The following is a 23,148-nucleotide window of genomic DNA, read 5'->3' on the forward strand; positions in this document are numbered from 1 at the left end:
GTACCGGAAGGCAGGGGCAAAAGGGGTAGCCCCAGATGCTCAACTCCTCCCTTGCCTGCCAGGAGCTTTCCCCGCCATCCTCCCAGGATGTTCCATTGCCCTGGCCAACCCATGCCTCGGGCTCCGTGACTCCGTCTCCCCTGGCAGAGGAGTGGGGTTACCTCTCCCTGGGCTGGAAGATCCTTATCCTGCCCTGCTGAGTCACTGCCGGCTCCTCCCGCTCTGTCCCCTCCCTCCCTACCGGCCTCCCTCCTTCAGACTTCTCCGGCTTTCTCCAGACTGTCTGGGTTCCTCAGGGGCCCCAGGGGTCAGAGGACAGACGGCATCTCCCTGAGATGACTTGGAGTCCCACCCCGAGTGACCGCCACCCCAGCACTGTTGGGACAGTGACAAGGAGTAAGGGCGTCGCTAGCTGTGTGACCTTGGGCAAGTCACTTGGCGTTTCTACACCTCACTTTTCTCCTGCACGGAACAGGGATGATGATAATGGTACCTTCCTCGGAGTAAAAGGACGATTGAGCTAATACATGTCAAATCTCTGGCACTCAGCACTCGATAACGTTGCGTATTATTGTTACCTGCCCCGTCGGGCCCTATCCTCCTGTCTCGGCTAACGACGCCACCTCCCCCTTTCCAGTCCCCATGCCCACATGTCTGCACCTTTTCTGTTCTTTAGACCCTGCTTTCCTCCTGCAGCCTGTCCCCACAACCCCAACGGGATCTGACCGTGTGACGCTGGGCGTAGACCACAGGACACAGATACGAGACTGGAGAGTTGGGCCGTCGGTCGTTCAACCCTCCTCCCACGACGACCAGTTCGGAGCATTGGACTTTGCAACCCCGGGGGGGGCTGCGTGTATTGAGGGAGAGACAGAGGGGGAAGGGTGGACACTCAGGGCACAGGGGGCTCTGAGTGGAGTCAAGGGGTCCGGGCTGTACTGGGCGCGACTCCGTCCGGGCTTCCAGGCCATCTGTCTGCAACACTCGAGTGGTGGTTGGGTCTGTGAGGAGTTCACCCCTCCCCGGCCCCCACAGGCACCTCTCAGAGGTCCCGTCCTTCCCACCAGAGCACCCTGAGCACTCGCCAGCCGCTGCGAAATGCGTGAAGTGACAGAGGGCTCGAGAACTCAAGGCGCACAAAGGGCTGTGGTGCAGAGGAAGGAGAGGGCAGGCAGGGCTTGGAAAGGGGCCGAGGAGGGTCTGGGTGGCAAAGAGGGGAAGCCCACACCTGGCCTGGAAGCCGTGCCTGGGGCTCGGGAGGAGCTGGCACTCAGGCCGGTGGGGCGCAGCCCCCCAACAAACATTCGGGAAGCACCCCCCACATGTGCCCCGAGGAACAGCGTGGACATAGAGAGACCCACACCCTGCCCACCAGGGGCTCCGGGGCTGCTGGGACGGAGGGCCAGATGGCTCCAGAGTCGCCGGGGCCCTGCTCTTAATTAGTGGCCCCCCCCCTGCCCGACCCCGGGTGCCTGAAGTCTCCCCGCGCTCCCCCTGCCCTCTGGTGACCCCATCTCGGCCAGGGAGGACGGCTTCTCGGCCCCCTTCTCCCTGGGTGCGTAGCACCGCGTTGGGCACCCAGCTGGCACCCACAGGCGCTCGCCCAGGGCAGAGCAGCCTGGTCTCTGTTCTGGAAGCCGGGGCTGTACGCGGTGTCTGTCTCCCTCTACTGGTCCCTTAAGGGACAGCCTGGCCAGGACGCTTGGCACAGAGCTGGTGGTGTCCAGGTCTCCCAGGCAGTGGATGGGGAGCACGGAGAGGCGGCGAAGAGGGCCCGGGGACTCGGGCCCGGCTGCCGCCCTCAGGAGCACCGCCGCCTCCTGGGTCTCTGCGGCCCGAAGAAACCGGTCTCCGACAGGGGCCCCCAGGGGTGGTCTGAGGGAGGCCAGGTGGCCTCCCCGATGCCTTCCCCGCAGGCCAGCAGGCCCCTAACAGCCTCCTTCCCCTTCCAACCCGTGAATGGAACTGTCATCCATGGATTTATCTAAACCTTTTGTGCAGCTATTTATATTTCCAGCCGAGACCACATTTTGGAGTAATGAGTTCCATCGGGGTCCTCCCCTGCTGGGTGAAGCACGCTGCCTTTGATTTGTCCTAAACTTACCTCACTCGCGCTCCGAGGGGGCCCTGTAACTCCAGCATGCCAGGTTCTGGTGAACAAGCCGGAGCTTCCCCTCCGCATCCCTGCTGTGGGTTTAAAATTTCCATCCCATCTGCCTTCCACCTCTAGCCTGCAGCCTGAGGAGCCCGGGTCTCCCGCCTGCGCGCGGGGCGACCGGCAGAGCGAGGACAGCCAGCACCTCGTGCCGGCCTCTGGCAGCCTGCCAGGCCAGCGAGGACTCATTCTCCCCACGACGCCGAGGTTCCCGAGGGCCCGGGACTGCGGGGTGGCCCCTGGCGGCAGCCACAGGCTTCCAGCACCGCGCCTCTTTGCGGGGCTGACCTCTGCCTCCTCCGCCGGAGCCCCCTGACCAGTCCCGGGCCTCCAGGCCTTTCTGTGTATTGTTTCTCCGGGGGGGGGGGGCTCTCCTCCCAGGTTCCTAGTGGGATTCACCAGGGCTCCGTCCACGCTGGTTTACAAGAGGTTGAGGGCACACTCCAGAGACGGGGATGGTGAGGCACGACAGTAACAGCGGCAATGCCCACGGCGTGTACCGAGAGCTTTCACGGACGCGGACCGAGTGAACCCTCACACAGCCCTTTGAGGGAAGGACTGGTATTGCCCCTTCCCCCCGATTTCCAGGTGAGACAACTGAGGCTCAGAGGAAAGAAGCGATGTGTCCAGCCCGGGAGCAGTGGAGCCAGATCTGGGCAGACCAGGGCCTAGAATGCCATCAGTCCCCCGAGACAGACAGCCTGTCCTGCAACCTCTCCGAATGCTATACCCTTGTCGTTCAGTACATGCTTTTGTTTGTTTGTTTCGGTTTATTTTGGGAGAGAGTGTGAACAGGGCAGGGGCAGAGAGAGAGAGAGAGAGAGAGAGAGAGAGAGAGAGAGGGAGAGAATCCCAAGTAGGCTCCATACTCAGCGCAGAGCCCAATTCAGGGCTGTCTCACGACCCTGGGATCATGACCTGAGCCAAAATCAAGAGTCAGGAGCTCAACTGACTGAGCCACACAGGAACCCCATCAACAAATAATTATTTAAAAACATGTTTTTAATGTTTATTTCTTTTTGAGAGAGACAGAGAGACAAAGTGCGAGCAGGGGAGGGACAGAGAGACAGGGAGACACAGAATCCGAAGCAGGCCCCAGGCCCCGAGCCGTCAGCACAGAGCCCAACGCGGTGCTCGAACCCACAAACTGTGAGATTATGACCTGAGCCGAAATTGGACGCTTAACCCACTGAGCCACTCAGACGCCCCAACAGATAATTATTTTAAACGTTTGAAATGGTAACCACCTTCCTGCATCCACATCTGCCTTACCACACACATATTCCTACATACTTACATACTTTGGTACCTGTGGGGTGAAGATTAGGAATTTGGGGGTTGAAAGGATCCTGAGAGAGCATCTCGTGCAACCCTCTCATTTTATCAGGGAGGAAGCCGAGGCCCCAAAAAAGGCCTTGACTTGCTGGAGACTGTGAACAGGGCTGGGGCGGTCCCAGGTCTTTTCCGGCACAGACCCCAAACTGCCTTTGGGTTCCTATTCCCCTCCCAACACACGGTGCGCCTCACGGTTGCAAGGCCCTCCACCCCACCCCCCCAGCCCCCTGTGCCTCCTGCTCCATCCGGACCTGACAGGCATCGGTGCCTGTGCCAACTGCAAGCCCAGAGAGGCTGCCTGGTTTCAGACAGGAGAACATCCTTCCAGTCCCGCAGCCTAGGGGGAGCAGGACAGCCAATTACAACTCCTCCCGGAACTGCGGCCAGATGACGGGCCCAGGAAAGCCGAGGGCCCCTTCAGGATCACAACACGTCAAGGTTGGAAGGAACCTCAGTGAGCATCTCACACCGCCAGCCACGTCATACAGATGAAGACACAGCCGCAGAGACAGAGAGGGGCCTTCAAGTCACATAGCGAGTCAGTGGTGAAGCACAGACTAGAGACCCAGGACCCCTGATTCCCAGCTCCAGGCTCCTTTCTGGTCTGAGCCCTTCGGAAGGGTCAGGTGATAACTGACCTCTGGCAGGGTGTGTGTGTGTGTGTGTGTGAGTGAAAAGACTCATTAAGAATCCTAAAGAGGGGTGCCTGACTGGCTCAGTCAGAAGAGCATGCAACACTTGATCTCGAGGTTGTGAGTTCAAGCCCCACGCTGGGCATTGAGATTACTTAAAAAAAAATCCTAAAGACTTTATGTGTGTGGGTGTATGTCTGAAGATTCATTAAACATCCTGAGAGTTTATGTCTCTCTCTCCCTCCCCCAGGCCTTGCACCAAAGACCTCAAGGCCACAGGGCCCTACAGCGTCAGAGGTGTCGGGGCAGAGGCACAACTGTGTGATTATTGTGCCCCCTCCTCGCCTTCCAGGAGCTTTGACATCTGCTCCTGTCCCAGTTGGGCTGCCCAGGCGACAGGTGTGGGGCCACGGCGGAGAGTGTGTGAAGGCTAAGCTGAGTTACACTGGGGTAAAAAGAGAGTGAGGGATATGGAGAGAGGAGGAAAAGGAAGAGAATAGCTAATGCTAGGTTCTTTTGTGGGTTTTATTTTTTGACAGAATGTGGGGGGGGGGGGGGGAAGGGCAGCTACTGTCCAGGGAAGGACGGGACTGTGGGAAGAAGCTGGAAGTTCCATCACAGCACCTTAAGTAGACGTATATGAAATAATGTTGCATTATTTCAAAATGCAAGGCGGGGGGGAGCGGCACAGAGAAGGCCTCTCTGAGGTCGAGCAAGTGCAGCTGAGCCCCAGGAACAGGAGCCAGTATGTGACAAGGGGGACATTTTAGGAAGGTCACTTTGGTGCTGTATGGAGGGTAGACTGGAGAAGACAGGCTGGAGGCAGGGGAGCACTCAGAGAGCTCCCACAGGCATCCAGGTGAGAGAGAATGGTGGCCGGAGCCAGGATGGTGGCCGTGGCCGTGGCCGTGGGTGCCACCCGTTTGGAAGGTGGAGCAGTCAGGGCTTGCCGAAGGACTGTGACGTGGGATGATGGAGACTGGATGACTCCCAGAGGACTGACTTAAATGCCTGGGTAAAGGTGGTGCCCTTTGCACTGATTCCCTTGGGAGGCAAGACCAACCTCCCCCACGGGTGCCTGGGTGGCTCAGTCGGTTAAGCATCCAGCTGGATCTAGGCTCAGCTCATGATCTCACATTTCTTGACCTCCAGCCTCACAAGCGGCTCTGCGCTGACAGAGCGGAGGCTGCTTGGGATTCCCTCTCTCCTTCTCTCACTCTGCCCCTCCTCTTGTCTCTCTCTCTCTCTCTCAAAATAAATAAATAAACTTAAAAAAAAAAACAAAAAAAAAACCTCCGCCAGTGCTCTAGGGAAGACTGGTGAGAAACTGCACCTAGGGCAGGAGAGGGAGAGACAAAGGGGGATCCAGAACCGCAGGCCAGGAGCTGGAGGGCAAGGGGCAGGTAGACAAATAGATTCTTCACTGCAGACAATACCGGAGGGACAAGGCCGAGCCCCGACCCTAAGGAACTCAGCGATGCCCAAGTCCCTTCAGAGCACTAGGAACCCTGGTGCTGTGCCGGCTAGAGCTCAGAAAGTCCCTCCAAGACTTTCTTTCCACTGTGCAGCCTTGCAACCTGGGGCCCAGGGCAAGGGGGGAAACTTCCCTGGCTGCACGGTCTTAGGAGTCTTTTTTTTTTTTTTTTTTTTTAGAGAGAGAAGGTGGGGGGGGAGAGAGAGAAAGAGAGAGATCAGAGAATCTCAAGCAGGCTCCGCCCTGTCAGCGCAGAGCCAGAGGAAAGGCTCAATCTCACAAACCGTGAGATCATGACCCTAGCCAAAATCAAGTCAGACGCTTAACCGACGGAGACACCCAAGCGCCCCTTTGGGGGGGGGTCTTTTAAAAAATGGTCACACAAATGCGACTCTACGCTCGGAAAATGTTTCCAGCGCTCCCCACTGGTGTCCCTCATCATTTGGCAGCCCCCACCCCTCTGCTAGGCTCACGGAGCATTTCCTCCCGCCCCCCGCCCCGACCAGGGGCAAAGCCCACGCACCAATGACCTTTTACTCCCGCTTGCCCCTGCTGGGTACACCCTTCTACCCCTTTCAGCCCCGATAATCTGTTTTTCAAGATCAATGACGGATCCTCCAAGCCAGAACGCACAGCCACCTCCCGACCTCCCACCCTGAGATCCTGAAGCAAATTTAGTCTCTTTAGAACTGGTGGTTGCGGCTTGTGTCCGTGCGGAAGGCCCAGCTTCGACCAGGTATCCAGACGACACCCAGGAAGATCTGTACTAAGCGAGCCAGACGGGCGAGCCCGTACATCTCAGGGCTCCGAGCCCGGTGCTCGCTCCATGGCGGCCGCGGGTGCGCGGCCGCCGAGGCCCAGCCGAGCCGGCCGGCCCGCTGCCCAGGGGCGCGAAAACGCAGGGGCCGGCGCTCCCGGCTCCGGTCCCCGCGCGGCCCGCCTCCCGACCGAGGACTCCGTCACGTGACGGCGGAGCCGGCGAGCGTTTTTCTCACGTGACGGAGGCGCCGGTGTGTGGGCCAATGAGAACGCGGGGCGGGGCTTCCGGGGGGCGGTGCGCGGGAAGGGAACCCCCGGGGGCCCCGCGGCGGCGGCCGAGACCCGGGGACCAGCCGCCTCCCCGGGGTTGGGTAGGGATCCGTTGCGGGCCGGCCGCCAGTCTCAGCTCGGTCGCGGGCCAGGCCCGGCCCCGGTCCTGGGCGCAGCATGAAGTGTCTGGTCGCGGGCGGCAACGTGAAGGGTGAGTTGGGGGCGACCGGTGGGCGGGGGCACGTGGAACCGCGGGAGATGCCAGCCTAACCCCCGTTTCTTTTCTCCTCCCCGCAGTGCTCGGCAAGGCCGTCCATTCCCTGTCCCGTATCGGGGATGAGCTCTACCTGGAGCCCCTGGAAGACGGGGTGAGGGGGTGGGTGGGATTACAGCAGGGAGCCGGTTTCGCCTCCCATCAGGCCAGATGCCCTTGGGCAGATTTGTCTGCTGAGTTTGTTCCCCCCTCCCCCCACCCCGTTGTTGCGGCGTCAGTTCGGGCCCTGTCATCTTCCCTGGTCCCTGAAGTGCCCGGTGGCGGGTGGGGGGTGACTAGGGGAAAAGGCGGAGTATGTAGACCCCTTGCTGTGGGAGCAGTGCCGCCAGGGACTCAGGGAAGGCTTCGGGGAGAAGGCATCCGCTGACGGGACCGAGAGGGAGGATTTCCACAGGTGCCGGCGGAGGACAGTAGGGCAAGTGTGCGACAAAAGCCAGCCAGAGGGCAGGGCCGTCTCTGCCCCCTGACCGCATCCCTTTCCCTGCTCTTCCTGGCCCAGCTCTCTCTCCGGACGGTGAACTCCTCTCGCTCTGCCTATGCCTGCTTCCTCTTTGCCCCACTCTTCTTCCAGCAGTACCAGGCAGCCACCCCTGGTCAGGAAGCCCTGCGCTGTAAGATCTTGATGAAGGTGAGGCCCTTCCCTCATCAGCGGCCCTGTGCCGCTGCCCTGGAACGTGTCTGCTCTGGGACATTCGGTAGATACTGCCTGGGGAGGGAGAGGTACTGCAGGAGCGAGCCGGTGTCAAATGTGGTGAGGGGCACAGTAAAGACCACAGAGCGTAACGGGAGATACGGAGAGGGTGGTTGATTCTGCCGGGGTTTGGAGAGAGTGGTGATATCCAGGTTGGTCCTTGAAAGGTAAGTGGGTCTTTCAAGGCATCCCGGACAGGTGTAACAGCATGAACAAAGGCCCAGAAAGGCGTAAACGTTCTGCACGTTGTGGAGCTCCTTTCCTGCCGTGACAGTGCTGAGCCTGGGATGGCCAGGTCCTCCACGGGACGTGGAAGCTGGTCGGTGGAGGCACAGCACTGAGCCGATGGATTTGCCCCACTCAGTCGTTCCTGGCCGTCTTCCGCTCGCTGGCGACGGTGGAGAAGACTGTGGAGAGATGCTGCATCTCGCTGAATGGCAGGAACAGCCGCCTGGTGGTCCAGCTGCACTGCAGATACGGTGAGCGGGCAGCCGGCTGGCCACGGGGTCCCTGGGGTGGAGGTTAGCAGGACCCACTGAGACCCTGTCTGCCCATCCAGGGGTGAGGAAGACTCACAACCTGTCCTTCCAGGAATGCGAGTCCCTGCAGGCCGTCTTCGACCCAGCCTTGTGCTCCCATGTGCTCCGTGCCCCCGCACGGTGAGTCTGTCGGCTGGCTACAAGCTGAGCCGTGGGTCTTTTTTTCTTCTCTGGAGCTTCAAGAGTCAATTTAAGGAGATGCCTTCTTCATTTTCTCTTCTACATTTGCTGTCGGGGCCTGGTCTGGCTCTTAGGCAGAGGCTGGAATGGAGGAGGGCGGTGCCCCAGGGTCCTCAGGATCTTCAGGAGCCTGTGTTCTCCACCCCAAGGGTCCAGCTTGGCTTTCTGGCCATTCAGACCCATTCTGACTCCTCTTTTAGAAGGCAGGTCTTTGAAGCACCTGGGTGGCTCAGAGTATCCGACTCTTGATGTTGGCTCAGGTCACGATCCCAGGGTCATGGGATCAAGCCTCGTGTTGGGCTCTGTGCTGGGTGTGGCGCCTGCTTGGGATTTTCTCCCTCTCTCTCTGTCCCTCCCTCACTTGCTCTCTCTCTCTCAAAATAAACTTTAAAAAATGTTTAAAAAGAAAGAAAGAAAAAAAGCAAGCAGGCAACCAACCAAGCATGTCTTTGGTTTGCATGTAAATCCTCTCTCTGGCCTGAACAGCCTTGAACGTCCATCTTTAAGCTTTGTGGCTCAGGAGCTCAAAACCCTTCTCTGGTGGGGTCATCCTTCTGGGACCGTGTTCTTTCGAGAGCAGCCTCTTTTCCTATCTGCCTGGACTGTAGATTTGAGGAGTCCGCAGCCCAAGGAAGGAGGCTGGACAGGGAGGTCATGGTCCAGAACGGCTGCCTGAATAAGCAGCCATGGGGGTGGGGCTCTGTTCTGGGAAAATCTGAACACCCAGGGGCAGTGCAGGACCTGGCAGCTGGGGGCTCCAGTGGAGAACACTAGTGTGGAGAGGGGTAGCTCCCCTCCCACCCTCTGCTGGATGCTGCTTGTATTTGAGTAGCCCAAGGTCATGTTCATTTTGGTAGCCATAAGGTGTGGTATCTGAAGTTCCCTTTGAGTCCCTACAGTCTATTTTTCTGAGTTCTGTTGGGATAGTGCGCTCAGGACTCCTTTGGGTAAAGGAAGAGGGAAGGGTATCACCTCTAGTCTGGATTTGGGTGCTATTTTTTTCTTTTAATGAGCAATTGTTTTTCCTTGTTTCGTGGACAATTTCAAATATCTGTAAAAGCAGATGCCCACTCCCGTCTCAGTTGTCTTGAGGCCAATTCCAGACGTTGTCTCGTACGTGAATACTTGTTAACGTGTATTCTAAGAGATGAAGATTTAAGGCCTTTTTCTGAAGGCCGAGTTTATGGATGGCACCGCTGTGGTTTCCCACCCCTCGGTGGGCAGGTGCTGCCTGCCTGGTTCGGCCCATGCAACCAACAGCCCATCCTTCCTGTTACCTCCTCTGGATTCTGCTCTGGTCTGCCCCATCCCTTGCGGTGGACTTTTCTCCAACAGCCCGAGAGCTTTGGATGAGGTAGGAACCAGGTCCCCCTCACCCTGTCCTCCCTCCCAGGGCGTGCTAGGCCTGGCACATGGTAGGTGTCTGTGCGCTAATAACCCGTGCCACAGCTCTGCCTCAGCTCACCAAGAGCGAAGGCCCTGGGCAGGGCTAAGCCTTGGTGTGATGCTGTGCCCTCCTCAACAGGGTCCTGGGGGAGGCTGTTCAGCCCTTCCCCCCCACATTGGCAGAAGTGACGCTGGGCATCGGCTCTGGCCGCAGGGTCATCCTGCGCAGCTACCAGGAGGACGAGGCAGGTGAGGGAGCCAGATGCGGCCTGGGATGACTCAGGGCGGGGGGGTGGGGTGGGGGCAGCCGGGGTAAGAGGGGACAGGGCCCAGAGGCCTGGGTTCCTCCTGCTCCTGCCTCCAGACAGGACTGTCAAAGCCATGGTGACGGAGATGAGCATCGGGGAGGAGGACTTCCAGCAGCTGCAGGCCCGGGAAGGGGTGGCCATCACTTTCTGCCTCAAGGAATTCCGGGTGAGTTTCCCCCCAACACGCTCCCCACCCTGCCCTCCCGGCCCCACCCAGGCTCACCGCTCTGCCTCTCCACCCCCAGGGACTCCTGACTTTCGCAGAGTCCGCAAACTTGTCTCTTAGCATTCACTTCGATGTGCCAGGCAGGTAATTCCCAGCCTCAGGTGTGGGAGGGGAGGCTCTGGGCTGCCGGGAGCTGAAAAGCCCTGACCCGGCCCGGGACCTGTCATCTGCCTAGGCCAGCCATCTTTGCCATCAAGGACTCCCTGCTGGACGGACACTTCGTCCTGGCCACAATGTCCGAGTCGGACCTGCGCTCCCCAGAGCGACACAGGCTGGCGCCTCCGCTCCAGGCTGACAGGTGAGGATGCCCACCCGCCTGCCCACGCCTCCCCACTGCCACCTCTGTACCCTGGCCTGAGCCTGCCGCCCGCGTGCCACCCCCAGCGCACACACTTCCTGTCAGGCCCCAGCCCCTACAGCCCTCACAGCCCCTTCCAGCCCCGCAGGCTCAGCCTTCCCGATCAGCTGTGCTCAGAGATCCCTCCCACCCAGGGAAGTGTCCCCAAGGTCGGGCTGGTTTCCTTCTCTGGCTGAGTCCTCCCCTCTGAGCCTCTTCCCAGGCCAAGGAGGGAACAGGCTGCTGGGAGGCAGGGAGCTGCCTGGGGCTGGGGAAAGCAGGTGGCTGGAAGGGCAGGTGGGATGGGGAGGATGGGCCCAGTGTAGCCGAAACAGAGGAAGTTTAGTCTGGCCCCCCGCCCAGCACGTCCCTGGGCCCCAGTGCTCTCCAGCTCTGTCTCCCGGGAAGGTGGAGGCTTTGGCCCCAGGTGGTCTAGCTCAGAGGATTTGATGCTCCCCTACCCAAACTGAGCTAAACTCACTCCCAGGATGCCTCCCTCAGGCCCTGATCTGAACTCTCATCAAACGGATTCCAGGTCCACTCCCTGCAGGAAGCCTCCACTTAACCACTACGTCTTTTCCCCTCCAACTAAGTGAGAAGGTAGTGAAGCCAAGGGATCATCACTGGTCACAAGGCTTTTACAGCCCCCTCTGAGTCCTCTAAGGAGAGGCCCTGCCTCTGTACCCGATTTTCTCCCTGTTCCTGACACCGTGTTCCTGCCTACAGCACACCCCACCTGGATGACTTTGCCAATGACGACATTGACTCTTACATGATCGCCATGGAAACTACTGCAGACATCGAGGGCTCCCGGGCAGTACCCTCTATGTCCTTTTCACCTGGCCACCAGCCCCCTTCTAGCCCTGGCCCCTACTCAGAGGACAACGACACTGAGCCCAGTATAGAGCCTGGGACTCCCCCCCCCAAGAAGGTAGGGGCTGGAGATGGAGGCAGGGGTGGGTGGGAGGCAAGGAGGGAGCAGCCTCCAGAACTCACCCTGCTTCCTCTGCTCCCTTCCAGTTCCGCTCGCTGTTCTTTGGCTCCGTCCTCGCCCCTGCACGCTCCCCTCCCGGCCCCAGCCCTGTGCTGGCTGAAGATAGTGAGGGTGAAGGCTGAACTGAGAAACAAGGCCATGTCCAGAGGCCCTGGACTAGACGAAGCCACGGCCTCCCCCTTCCCCCAGAGGGCTGATCTCTGCCCTGGTGGGTGGTAAAGGCGGGCTGTGCTGGAGTGGAGCTGGTTGGTCTTGTCCCCACCTCAGACCCCTCCCAGCTGTCTGTGACTAGCCTGGGTCCTGTCTTCTCTCACCAACTCCCAACCAATCATGTCTGTTCCCAGGTTTGGCACTGAGCTGCCACCTGATGGGAGGTCCCTCACCTGTTCCTCCCCGTAGGCCTTCAGGCCAGACTCCTAACTACGTAGCCAGGGTGGACACCTGCCTTCCCTAAGACAAAAGTCACAAAGGGGCTCTTGGCCCCTGCTACTCTCCCGGCTTTGCCAATCATGACGTGTCCCTTCCTTAAAACCCTGGGCACGCCCCTGGGATCCCTTGAGCCGGCAGACTATTTTTCTTGCTTTCTCTATGCTGTCTGGCCCTGGTTTGGAATTCTAAGCCCCTGTGGACCCGAGCCTGTGGCTGGGGTTGCCTTGGCTGGCGCCCCATGCCCAGCAAGCCTGTCCTCCCAAGCGGCTCTGGGCAGAAGGGCTGCCAGGCTCAGTATTTGGGACAAGGGAGACAGAGGCCGTGGCGAGAATCCAGCTTTGACCTTTATTCAAGAGACCAGATGGGTCGCCCCAGGATCTGTCTGCTGGCCCTGAGGCCAAGCGAGGCTGGAAACCCACATCTGGCCCTGCTTTGCCCTGAGCTGCAGCCTCAGCCCCAGGGTCCTGCTTGTCACCACCGCCGGTGCAGGCGGAAGGAGCCCTGGGGGACTGGACGCTGCTATCGATTCATTAAAAAAAAAGAAAAAGAAAAATATACCAAGGCTCCGTGCTCCCCGTGACAGGTGGGCCTGGGGGGAGCCAGCACGAACCCCCCCAACGGCCACATAATTTCTGTACAATCCACCATCTGGGGCAGAGTGCGGGCACGTGGAGGCTATTTCTTGGCTTTGGCGGAGTTGCGGGGTGGGGTGATGGGCCGGCCTCCAGGGTTCAGGCCGCTGAACTGCCCGTATTTCCCCTTGTTCTTGTCAGCGGGCTTGAGGATCTAAAAGAGACAAAGCTGGTCAGGCTCGCGGGCTAAGCCGTGGGGTCACGGGCCCCGTCCTTCCCCATCCCCACCTGGAAGGAGCACATGAGCGTCTCATCCACACTCATCATGGCGCCTGCGTTGTCAAACTCGCCACAGTAGTTGGGAGCTGAGAAGAGTGTCACCAGCTGCCGCTTGGCAAAGAACTCATAGCCGTCTTCCACCACCTGGAGGAGGATGGGGGCAGTTGGCTCAGTAGGTGCTAGCTACCGGGCCCCGGCTCCCCCCCGGCCCAGGGCGGCCAGCCCACCTGGTGCGCCCGGCAGATGAGGTCCAAGTCGTGTTTGTGTAGGAACTTGGCCACTACCTCGGCCCCAAAGGTAAAGGAGACACCACGGTCATTCTCCCCCCAGCCCTGCACGTCCTTGTCAGGGTCAGACCACAGCAGGTCACATAGCAAGCCCTGGTCAGGCACGTCTGTCGGCCGCATGATACGCCGAATCTGCTCCATGGACTGCAGGTCCGGGGACAGGCCTGGGGCGCGTGGGGGGAAGGGGGACACAGGTCACTTTTCTCAAACCAGCCTCGAAGCCCTCCTGCTCCAGAAAGCCTTTGCCGGCCGGTCTCCCCTCACCCACCACCACCTGGCTCTCTCCCAGAGTCCCAGGAGGCCAGGCGGGCAGAAGTCATCGCCTTCTGCCTCTTCAGGTTCCTGCCCTCAAGGACCAAAGAGCTCTCTGAACAAAGGAGACAAAGTACATTCACGATGCCAAGGCCAAAATGGGGGTGAGTGCGACCTAACACCGGGGCGGGGGGCGGGGGGCGGGGGGCTTTCTGGAAGATGCGACATGCAAACCAAGACCCCTGGGATGTGGCCTGGGGCTCTTCCTTCCCAGACATTCCTTCCACACGTGCCTCAGAGCCACCCTCACCTCCGTGGCAGCAGAAGATTTTCTCGTCCACAATGGCAGCAATGGGCAGGCAGTTGAAGCAGTCGGTAAAGGTTTTCCACAGTTTAATGTTGTAGCGCCTCTTGCCTGCCAGGAGGGAGATGCCTCGTGAGGCCCAGCTGCCCCCCACCCGGCACACTTTGTGGGCCGCTCAGACACAGCTGGGGGAAGGATGGAAGGCAAGAGAAGCCCCCTTCCCTGCCCCCCTTCCCCGACTCCACTGCCTACCAGCCGTCCTGGAAGAATTCTAAAGCAGCGGAGTCCACAGGAACCTGAGTTCCAATATGGAACAACCCGCCCCCACCCGGTGAGCAGGGCCAGGCCAAGACTAGGTCTGGTTTATCTCAGCTTCTGGTAGACAGAACCCAGTCCAAATAGGCATCCTAAGTGCTTAATGGATGTACTGGAGGGGAGTGTCCTCAGGCAGGGCCCCACATTAGAATATATACGGTCCTCAGTCAACAGCCATTCACCAGACCCCTCCTGAGTGCCAGGCCCCATGCCAGGAGGGCAGGGTGGAGAGCCATGAACTGACGTGCACCCTTCATAGAGCTCATACTCTGCAGGTACCTGTCACACACTAATACGTCTACTGCCAGGCCAATGTGAGGGTCCCACTGAGTAGCGGAGTCCCTCACGGACTTGGGCAACCCCAGATACTCTGCCTACTCACACTCATCATAGAAGCCATAGATGCGGTTGATGCTGGCACACTCGTGGTTCCCACGGAGCAGGAAGAAGTTCTCCGGGTACTTGATCTTATAGGCCAGCAGCAGGCAGATGGTCTCCAAAGACTGCTTGCCCCGGTCCACGTAGTCCCCCAGGAAGAGGTAGTTGCTCTCTGGAGGGAAGCCGCCGTACTCGAAGAGCCGCAAAAGGTCGTAGTACTGGCCATGGATGTCACCTGTGACCCAGAGAACCTGTTCAGCGCTAGGTGCAGGGGTTACACTTGAACCCAGGACCAAGTCTGGGCTCCAGGGAGGAGCAATCCAAGGACTTGGAGGGGAGGAAGATTCCACTTTCAGAAAGCAAAAGGGGCCTGGGCAGGGGGCTCACCGCAGATCTTGAGGGGTGCCTCCAGCTCCAGAAGAATGGGCTGGCTCAGGAAAATCTCCCGTGATTTGAGGCACAGACCACGGATCTCGTTTTCTGTTAGCTGTACATTCTTTCCAGGCCGCGAGCCCTGCACTGGGGACGGAATGGGGCATCAAGACTCTGGTCCCTCAGGCAGGAGGAAGGTGGACGACGCAAGTGGCCCTATGGGCACATCTGGGGGCTCATGGGCTTTCTGGGCCCCTCCTTGCCCCAGGGGCAGCTGTCGCTGTTGAGCCTCCCAGGACCTCCGCCTCGGGCCTCCCAGGTCGGGACCCCTCCAGGAGGGGGGTCTGCTGTGCCCAGGGGCCTGCCATCCAACACCCCACCCTACGGCGCAGGACCCCTGGGAGGGGTGGAGCTAGGTTTCTCAGGTTTCTTCCTCGCCCCGAGAGCGCAGGTCGACCCGTGCGCCCCGGGCCCAGGAGAGGGGGCTGTCCCCTCGAGCCAGGGGGTCCCTGGAGCCCCCCCCCCCCCAGGGCGCGCTGCGACTGGGGGGCAGCCGCAGCGGCGGGACCTCGCGGCCCGTCCCCGCCCAATCTAAGCTGGCCCTGGGAGGGGCAGGCCCGCCCGCGCACCACTTCCGGGCCAGGCAGGGGGCCCGGGCGCGGCGGGCGCCGACCTCCCCCGCCCCGGCCAACCTTCCAGCAGGCGCCCGATGATAGAGTCCAGGTTGAGCTTCTCGCTGTCGGACATGGCGGCGCCGCCGCTCCGGCCCAGCAGCTCCGGGGCCACTCCTGCCGCCCGCCCTCCCGCTGCCTCCTTCCGGCCTGGCGCTCCTTCCGCCCGCCCCAGCCCGCCCCGGCCTGCCGCCCCGCCTCCTCGGCCTGCCGCCCCGCCCCGCGCGCGCTGCCCCCGCGCTCTAGCGCCCCCGCCGGACGCCGGGAGCAGCGGCCGCGGCGGTCCGGAGGCGGGGCATAGGTGACGGGGCGGGGCGGGGCGGGGCGGGGCGGGGCGTGCGCTGAGTTTGGGTGTGTGTCCAGGACGGAGCCCGGCCAGTGGGGTGGGGCTTGGTGGGGCGGGGTCGAGTCTGGTCCCTCCCCTGACGAATGACCGAGTCCAGTTCCGAGGGTATGGGACCGGAAATACTGTGGAAGTTGTTTTTCTCTATCAAAGGCTGACCAGTCTTTCCCACCCACCCTGGGCGGGAGTGTGGTGTGAGTACGTTAATAACTGTCTCCCCATACACCACGGATTAAGTCCTCAAGGTGCAGAAAAAGAAACTGAGGCTCAGAGATAGCAAGGGGCTGGGCCAAAACCCCAGCTTCACATTCATGGAGGACCTTTACCTCCTGAGTCTTTGTGGCCCCCAGGCAGCTGGCCAGACTCAGACACCCACCGCGTTTTGGTCCACACTGTGGTGCGCGCTATTTTTTTTATGGTCCACACTGTGGTGCGCGCTAAGTTAATATTTTTTTTATAAGTTCCGTCATTGCTTCTTGAGTGCATAATAACACTGCATTACGTGCGTGTCCAAAGCATTACTTTGTAAAGAGCAAAACTATAATAAACCCTAATTCTCACTGGAATCCTGAACTGCTTTATGCGCCGGTAACCTCAAAACTGGAGGTGGCCTGGCCTCTGTACCTCCGGTGGGCCCTGACCCGTCACACCCATGGCGGAAACCTAAGCCTGCCGCCATCCAGCCCACGGGGGCCCACGGAGAGCCCACGGGAAGGGTGGGAGGAGCCCACAGCACTGGGGCAGACCGGAAGAGCCTCGGGGAGGAAGGGGTGACCCCCCCCCACACTCGGGAGGGTAGTGTGGGAGGGGCCCCCAGCGGGTTGCTGTCTGCTACTGAGGAGGAAGTGAGAGGAGGAGGTGAGGTGCAGCAGGGAGGTAAGCTGGGCTGGGGGGGGCAGGGGCAGGGGCTGGGCCTGGGGCTGGGCCTCTATGCAGAGGTCTGGCTTTTCTGCCACTTCAGGGCCCACCCTCCCCTCCCCCAATAAAAGTGGGGACAGAAGGAGCTTGGTGAGATACCCCGAAGCCTCTTCTCTCTGAACCTCACACAGTCAGGTCCTCGGGCTGGGGACCGGCTAGATGGGAGCCCAGGCCCCAGGCCGATCAGGAGTTGCCTCTCACCCTGGCTCTCCCCACATCTTGCAGCCTGTTGTAGCAGGGGTCTGGGGCACCATGGCCCAGGCCCTAGGGGAGGACCTGGTGCAAACTTCAGAGCTGCAGGATGACTCCAGCTCTTTGGGATCTGACTCCGAGCTGAGTGGGCCTGGCCCATATCGCCAGGCTGACCGCTATGGCTTCATTGGGGGCAGCTCAGCAGAGCCAGGGTAAGTGGGGGAGAGATGGGGGGCAGCGGGGTGCTGGGGCTGAGGATGGGGGCTGAGGGATGAATTTTAGAGTGAGGCTCAACCGCGAGGGTCCTGGAGGGTCTGGGGACTCAGCCAGTGTCACCCCTTCTCACACTCCAGGTAGAATCCTAAAGCCAGCGGGGCTGAGACAAGAGTGTCTCTGATCTGTCTCTTTTACCCTGAACCTCCAATGCTTTGCACCTATCCTCAAGGCCAAACATCCTTCCCCTTTTAATCTCTGCCCCAATAATCCCAGAACCTAACCAAAGAACCCACACCTCTTCCCTCACCCTCTCCCGTTCCCAATACACAGACAGGAAAACAAGTGCAGATAGGAACTTGCCCGAGGTCACGCCGGCGACCAAATAGAACTACATTCAAACTCAGGACTCCTGGCTTCTAGTCCGGGGCTCTGTCCACTTAGCTTCTCTTACCCTGGGGGACGGCCAACCAGCCCCTCCCCCAGCACACTCCTACACACCCCCTTCAGCCTCTCCTGCTTCTGCCCACATCAGAGCCACATCCTTTCCTGTCCCCATGACAACGATTGGCAACTCCTGGGTGACAGGTCACCCCCCCCCCCGCCCCAGGGCTCCCCAGAGATCTCCAGGGCCAGGAGCTGAGTTTCCCTGGGTAGCATGAAGGGTGGCAGATGTGGGCTCTAGGTAACAGCTGGCCCACACCTCGACACCTGTGTCATGTGCCCTCAGGCCCGGTCACCCTCCTGCAGACCTTATCCGCCAGCGAGAGATGAAGTGGGTAGAGATGACCTCACACTGGGAGAAAACCATGTCTCGGCGATACAAGAAGGTGAGGGGACGATGGTCCCATTGCCTCTGCCCGTGCCCTGGCAAAATTTACCCCTCCCGCATCCCGGGACCTCCTGCCTTTTTCCCCTACCGCCCAAAGTGACCCTTGCCCCACGACAGGCTGGGGCTTGGGACCTGCCAACAGAAGCAGGAGAGGCTGGCCTAGCTGTTCTAACGGGACCCCTTGGCCTCGCCCACAGGTAAAAATTCAGTGCCGGAAAGGCATCCCCTCGGCTCTGCGGGCCCGGTGCTGGCCTCTGTTGTGCGGGGCCCACGTGTGTCAAAAGAACAGCCCCGACACCTATAAGGTAATAGAGTTGGCAGGGGTCCTGCCTGCCCTTCTCAGAGCCCCTCGCCACTCTGAGCCCTCACCCCCACCTTCCTGTCCACCCACAGGAACTGGCCAAGGCCCCTGGAGACCCGCATTGGATGGAGACCATCAGCAGGGACCTGCACCGCCAGTTCCCTCTGCACGAGATGTTTGTGTCACCTCAGGGTCATGGGTAGGAGGCCAGGGACCCCCAGAGACCTCCGGCCCCACGATCCCCAGGGCACATCGGCCCAGGCCCCCACCTCAGCTTTATATCCTTCCATCTCAGGGGACCCAGTGAGGCCCAGGGGGGCTGAGGCCTGGGGAGGGGCCGCCAGCGGGTGGGGAAGGGGTGCCTGGAGGACTGACCCCTAACGGGGTCTTCTGGTACAGGCAGCAGGGGCTCCTGCAGGTACTCAAGGCCTACACGCTGCATCGGCCCGAACAGGGCTACTGTCAGGCCCAGGGCCCTGTGGCTGCTGTGCTGCTCATGCACCTGCCCCCAGAGGTGAGTGCCCTAGACCCTACCTCAGGGATTCGAGACCCTGACACCCCGACCCCAGTGATCCGTGACCCCCAAACCCAGGAACTCTGGACTCAGGGACCTGGGATCCTTGACTCCCAGATCCTGTGCTAGTGACCTGGGGCCTCATGACCACCAACCTCCGTGACCTTCAAGGCCAACGATCTTGACTCCAGAAACCTGGGACCCTTGGTCCCTGACCCCTGTCCCGGTGATCTGAGAACCTGGATGTCATCACCTTGACTTCACAACTCCTGATTTTGAGCCCCGTGACCATGACTTCTGACCCTTATGACCCCCCACGAACCCAGGACTTGAACTCTGGGAGCCTCCCAACCCTTGACCAGTGAGCCCCAACTCTGTGACTCTGAAAATCGATACTGTGAGCCCTGTGACTTCCACCTTCCTAAACCCATCGTCGGCCTCTACCTGGGCAGTGAGGAGTCTTTCGGTCAGAGCCTGAGTTTAGGCCGCGTTTAGGCTCCAGGCTCCAGAGCCACCCCCGGATGATGCCCAGGCCCTCCCCCGTGCTCTTTTCCCCTGCCCTGTGCTTCCCTCTGTGGTCCCCTCGGGGCGGGCATTCACGGCCTGTGCCCCTCCCGCAGGAGGCCTTCTGGTGCCTGGTGCAGATTTGCGAGGTGTACCTCCCCGGCTACTACGGGCCCCACATGGTGAGAGGCTGGAGGGGGTCGGAGGGCACAGGGGAGGGGCTGGGCAGGCAGGCAGGCAGGCAGGGGCCTAGGGACTGAGAGGGGCAGCCCGGGGTTTGCGAGTCGTGCTGACGGACGGACGGACGTGGCTGCAGGAGGCTGTGCAGCTGGACGCTGAAGTGTTCGCGGCCCTGCTCCGGCGGCTGCTCCCGCGCGTGCACAAGCACCTGCAGCAGGTGGGCGTCGGGCCTCTGCTGTACCTGCCCGAGTGGTTCCTGTGCCTCTTCGCCCGCTCCCTGCCCTTCCCCACGGTGCTGCGCGTCTGGGATGCCTTCCTCAGCGAGGGTGAGTAGGCAGCTGGAGGCGGGGCGTGGCCAGGGCCGGGAGCCTGGGGTGCGCACGGGGACGGGCGCACCAGCCGTGCCTGGCCCCACCTGCCGCTGCCAATCCCGGCCTGGGTGGGGGTGCCAGAGTGTGTTCAGGGTGATGGCGTCGGGTTGGCGCTGGGGTAACGGCGCAGCCCCTGGCTGCACGTCACCAGTGTCATCCCCAGCTTTGCGCCTGTGGTGAGACCCCCCCCTTAGGGAGGGCAGGCTCTGCCTGGAGGCGGGCTGGGGGCAGAGGTGGGGAGATCGATCGCGGCAGTGGAGCTGTTCAGGGACCGGGCTCAGTAGGCACGGCCAGCGGCAGGGACGCGGCCAGTAGGAGCGGAACGGCGCTCATCCCCGGAGCCCACAGGCACTGGGTGCCAGGCACTGCTGTAGACACTGGGATCACCAGCATGAAGGACACCTACATTCTGGTGGGGGGGGGGGGGGCGGGGAGACAGCAGTAACCATATAACAAGATATTTATAGAGGTGCCTGGCTGGCTCCGTCGTAGAGCATGCGACTTTTGATCTCGGGGACGTGAGTTCAAGCCCCATGGTGAGCATAGAGCTTAAAAAAAAAAGAGCAGGTATTTATAGATTGTCCTAAGTGCCACGAAGAAAATAAAACAAGGGATGTGACCGAGTGTTAGGGGCGCAGTGGGAGGAGAGTGCTGTTTTCAAGATGCTTTTGGCCTCTGCATGGGGGGAGGCATAAACTGGCAGGGCCCGTGTGGAGGCCGCGAGGCCAGGAGAGACACTGTCCGCAGGGTCGCGGCTACAGACGACTTGGCGGGCACGGGCGTGGAGAAAGATGAAGCCAGAGAGGTCGGGCCGAGAGTGAGTGGAGTCGGGGCCCAGCTGAGCCGGACGTTTCAGGACGTGGGGGCTCTGCCTCGGGACCCCCATGGGCAACCCACCTGCGTCCTGTTCTGTGCGGGTTGTCTGGCAGTTGCAACTAAAAGCTGGTAGACGTCGATCGGTACATTTATTGAGCACCTGCTGTGTGCCCCATCGGCTCCAGGCCCCCTTGGAGTTCTGGCCGCAGGTGTTCAAGTTGTCACGTACGCGTCACCGCCTCTCCAGCCTCGACCTCTGGGGCCCGGCAGGGCAGGGCTGGATCAGTTGGCTGAGCCCTCTTCCTCCCTCTCCGCTGAGGACAGGACGGGCACTGTGAGGGGCTCCTTTCATCGTGATGGTGACATGACTGGTGGCTCTCATCTCTTTATGAGTCAGAGTTGTCACCGGGCCTCATTGGTCCCCGAGGCTGCCCGGAAGGGATTCTGAGGCCCCGGGAGCAGCCCGAGGTCACACCGGAGTGTGCCTGAGAGCGTGCAGGCGTGTGCGTGTGCCCGTGTGCACTGTGCTCTTGGCTCAGGGGTGAAGAGCTCTGGCTGGAATCTCTCCAGAACAAGAAGGTCACGGGTCTTAACTGGCACCCACTTGGCCCTTCCTCGTAAGGACGAGTTGCTGAGGCCCAGAGAACAGGCTTGGGTGAAGCGGGGGCAGCCCCCGGCTCCTGGCGGGCTGCTTTGCTCCGACGTGTCTGCGGCTGCAGAGACTTACTCATCAGTGCCCCCAGTTGCAGCCCCACCGTCGCTCGTTGCTCCTGGTCTGAGTCAAGGCCGCAGAGCTGCAGGAGGGTGGAAGGAGTGTGGCCAAGAGCAGGTTCGGGTGCAGGACTGAGGAGGGGCGGGGCTGGCCCTGCACTGAGTGAGCCCCTGGCCTGCAGGTGTGAAGGTGCTGTTCCGTGTGGGGCTGACGCTGGTGCGCCTGGCGTTGGGCACCACAGAACAGCGCCTGGCCTGCCCGGGCCTCCTGGAGACGCTCGGTGCCCTACGAGCCATCCCCCCCACCCAGCTGCAGGAGGAGGTCTTCATGTCTCAGGTGGGTGCCCCCTGCCTGCCTTCCACAATGGCCCAGCTCCTGCTGCTCAACTGGGGAAACCGAGTCTCACGGCAGGAAGTCAGAGTGAGACCCCAGAGCTCAGTTCCTGTCCTCTGAGCAGCAGAGAATGTGAAAACCCCAGGCTTCAAGCGGCTTTCTATGGTTCCCTTAGCGAGTCTGGCTGTCAGTCCCTCAGCCCTCAGCCGCTTCCTGGGGCTGGGTCCTGCCCGCCCTGTGGGGACCTGACGGTTTCCTGCCCTCCCCCGGTCCGGGCACACTCAGCGCCAACCGCCCCTCACAGGTGCACAGCGTGGCCCTGTCTGAGCGTGACCTTCAGCGGGAGATCAGGGCCCAGCTGGCCCAGCTGCCTCAGTCAACGTCCGGGCCACCCCCAAGGCCGCAGGCCCGCCTGCCTGGGGCCCAGGCCATCTTCGAGGCCCAGCAGCTGGCAGGAGCGCGGGGAGGCGCCAGACCCGAGGTGCCCCGAATAGTGGTGCAGCCCCCGGAGGAGCCCAGGCCACCACGGCGCAAGCCCCAGACCCGAGGCAAGACTTTCCACGGGCTCCTGACTCGGTCCCGGGGCCCTCCTGTTGAGGGCCCCTCCAGGTCTCATCGAAGCTCCACCTCCTTCCTGGATACCCGATTCTGAAGGTCTCGCTTCTGAGGTACCATGGACTCGGCGTCCCCTAACCCCAAGTGCCCGGTTGCCTGATGCCTGCCCCACAAATGGGCACCGCACTTTACTGCCGGGATTTGGCAAATCAGCTCCCTTCCCGCAGACCCTGTCGGACACAAGGGTGAAGGAAGGTCACACGGTGTGGTTTCAGGGGCCCAGACCTGCCGTTCTCCCGCGGAGCTGTCCCGGTGCTGGGCCCTTGCAAGAATGGAAGCTGAAGGACTGTGGTTGGTTAAGGGCAGCTGGCTGGGCGAGGGGCCCCCGCGGGGCTCCTGGGGAGGCCTAGAATAAAGTCTGACTGAGCAGAAACCTGGCTGGAGTTGGACTGAGTGCTCTCCACCCCCAATTGGAGACCAGCTGCCCCTCCACTCCCACCCTCACCCCCTCACAGCCCGGCCTCTCCTAGACCAGCCCCGGTTTGCGTGCAACAGGATACACTGAGGCTGCCCATTGGCTGATGAAAGGTGGTTGCCAGCAACAGGAGCCAATGGGAAGCCGCCTTGCCCGGCCTCTGGTGGGGGGCGGGGCAGGTAAGGCTCTGGCACCTGTGGAAGGAAGGTTCTCCCAGTGGATGCTGGGCCCAGGAGGGGGCTCTGTCCTCTATTCCTCCCCTCCCCCCCGCCAGGCTGGTTCAGGACCCCCAAGGATGGGGGTACTCTAACCCAAGCCCGCCCCCCACCCATGGTCCTGGTCTGGTCCTCGGAGACAGCTGGGCAAGAACAAAAGCCTACTGTGCCAGGACAAAGGCCCCTTGCCCCCTTCCAAAGCCTTGGCTGCACCCCCTCGGGACTGCCGCCATGGAAACTCCCTCCCACATTCGA

The 23,148-nt window shown here is 61.1% G+C and overlaps 3 protein-coding genes across 6 annotated transcripts; 2 read left to right on the forward strand and 1 right to left on the reverse strand.

Moving 5' to 3' along the window:
• The first annotated feature begins 6,626 nt into the window (after positions 1 to 6,626).
• Positions 6,627 to 12,338, forward strand: RAD9A (RAD9 checkpoint clamp component A). Of its 2 annotated transcripts, XM_042957965.1 has the most exons (11): positions 6,627 to 6,836; positions 6,923 to 6,993; positions 7,399 to 7,527; positions 7,955 to 8,069; positions 8,150 to 8,249; positions 9,835 to 9,944; positions 10,060 to 10,169; positions 10,249 to 10,313; positions 10,405 to 10,527; positions 11,293 to 11,497; positions 11,587 to 12,338. In XM_042957965.1, the coding sequence occupies exons 1-11, from the start codon at positions 6,803 to 6,805 to the stop codon at positions 11,680 to 11,682; spliced, it is 1,158 nt and encodes a 385-aa protein (XP_042813899.1). In that variant the 5' UTR covers positions 6,627 to 6,802; the 3' UTR covers positions 11,683 to 12,338. The 2 variants fall into 2 exon arrangements, with proteins under 2 accessions (XP_042813899.1, XP_042813900.1); XM_042957966.1 differs by lacking the exons at positions 6,627 to 6,836; positions 6,923 to 6,993 and having other exon boundaries at positions 7,002 to 7,527; positions 7,776 to 8,069; positions 9,835 to 9,940.
• Positions 12,316 to 15,582, reverse strand: PPP1CA (protein phosphatase 1 catalytic subunit alpha). The gene is made up of 7 exons (XM_042957967.1): positions 15,441 to 15,582; positions 14,764 to 14,895; positions 14,381 to 14,611; positions 13,690 to 13,794; positions 13,068 to 13,291; positions 12,850 to 12,984; positions 12,316 to 12,775 (listed from the first exon to the last, which is right to left on the reverse strand). The coding sequence occupies exons 1-7, from the start codon at positions 15,493 to 15,495 to the stop codon at positions 12,665 to 12,667; spliced, it is 993 nt and encodes a 330-aa protein (XP_042813901.1). The 5' UTR covers positions 15,496 to 15,582; the 3' UTR covers positions 12,316 to 12,664.
• On the forward strand, positions 13,776 to 22,636 carry TBC1D10C (TBC1 domain family member 10C). Of its 3 annotated transcripts, none has more exons than XM_042957964.1 (10): positions 13,776 to 14,014; positions 16,906 to 17,084; positions 17,816 to 17,915; positions 18,115 to 18,222; positions 18,311 to 18,417; positions 18,618 to 18,732; positions 19,353 to 19,418; positions 19,553 to 19,742; positions 21,497 to 21,651; positions 21,953 to 22,636. In XM_042957964.1, exons 1-10 carry the CDS (start codon positions 13,880 to 13,882, stop codon positions 22,298 to 22,300), a joined length of 1,503 nt encoding a protein of 500 aa, XP_042813898.1. In that variant the 5' UTR covers positions 13,776 to 13,879; the 3' UTR covers positions 22,301 to 22,636. The 3 variants fall into 3 exon arrangements, with proteins under 3 accessions (XP_042813898.1, XP_015398957.2, XP_015398956.2); XM_015543471.2 differs by lacking the exon at positions 13,776 to 14,014 and adding an exon at positions 16,561 to 16,620; XM_015543470.2 differs by lacking the exon at positions 13,776 to 14,014 and adding an exon at positions 16,604 to 16,638.
• Positions 22,637 to 23,148: the final 512 nt, after the last annotated feature.

The sequence above is a fragment of the Panthera tigris genome, chromosome D1 (assembly GCF_018350195.1).
Source record: "Panthera tigris isolate Pti1 chromosome D1, P.tigris_Pti1_mat1.1, whole genome shotgun sequence".
NCBI lineage: Eukaryota > Metazoa > Chordata > Mammalia > Carnivora > Felidae > Panthera > Panthera tigris.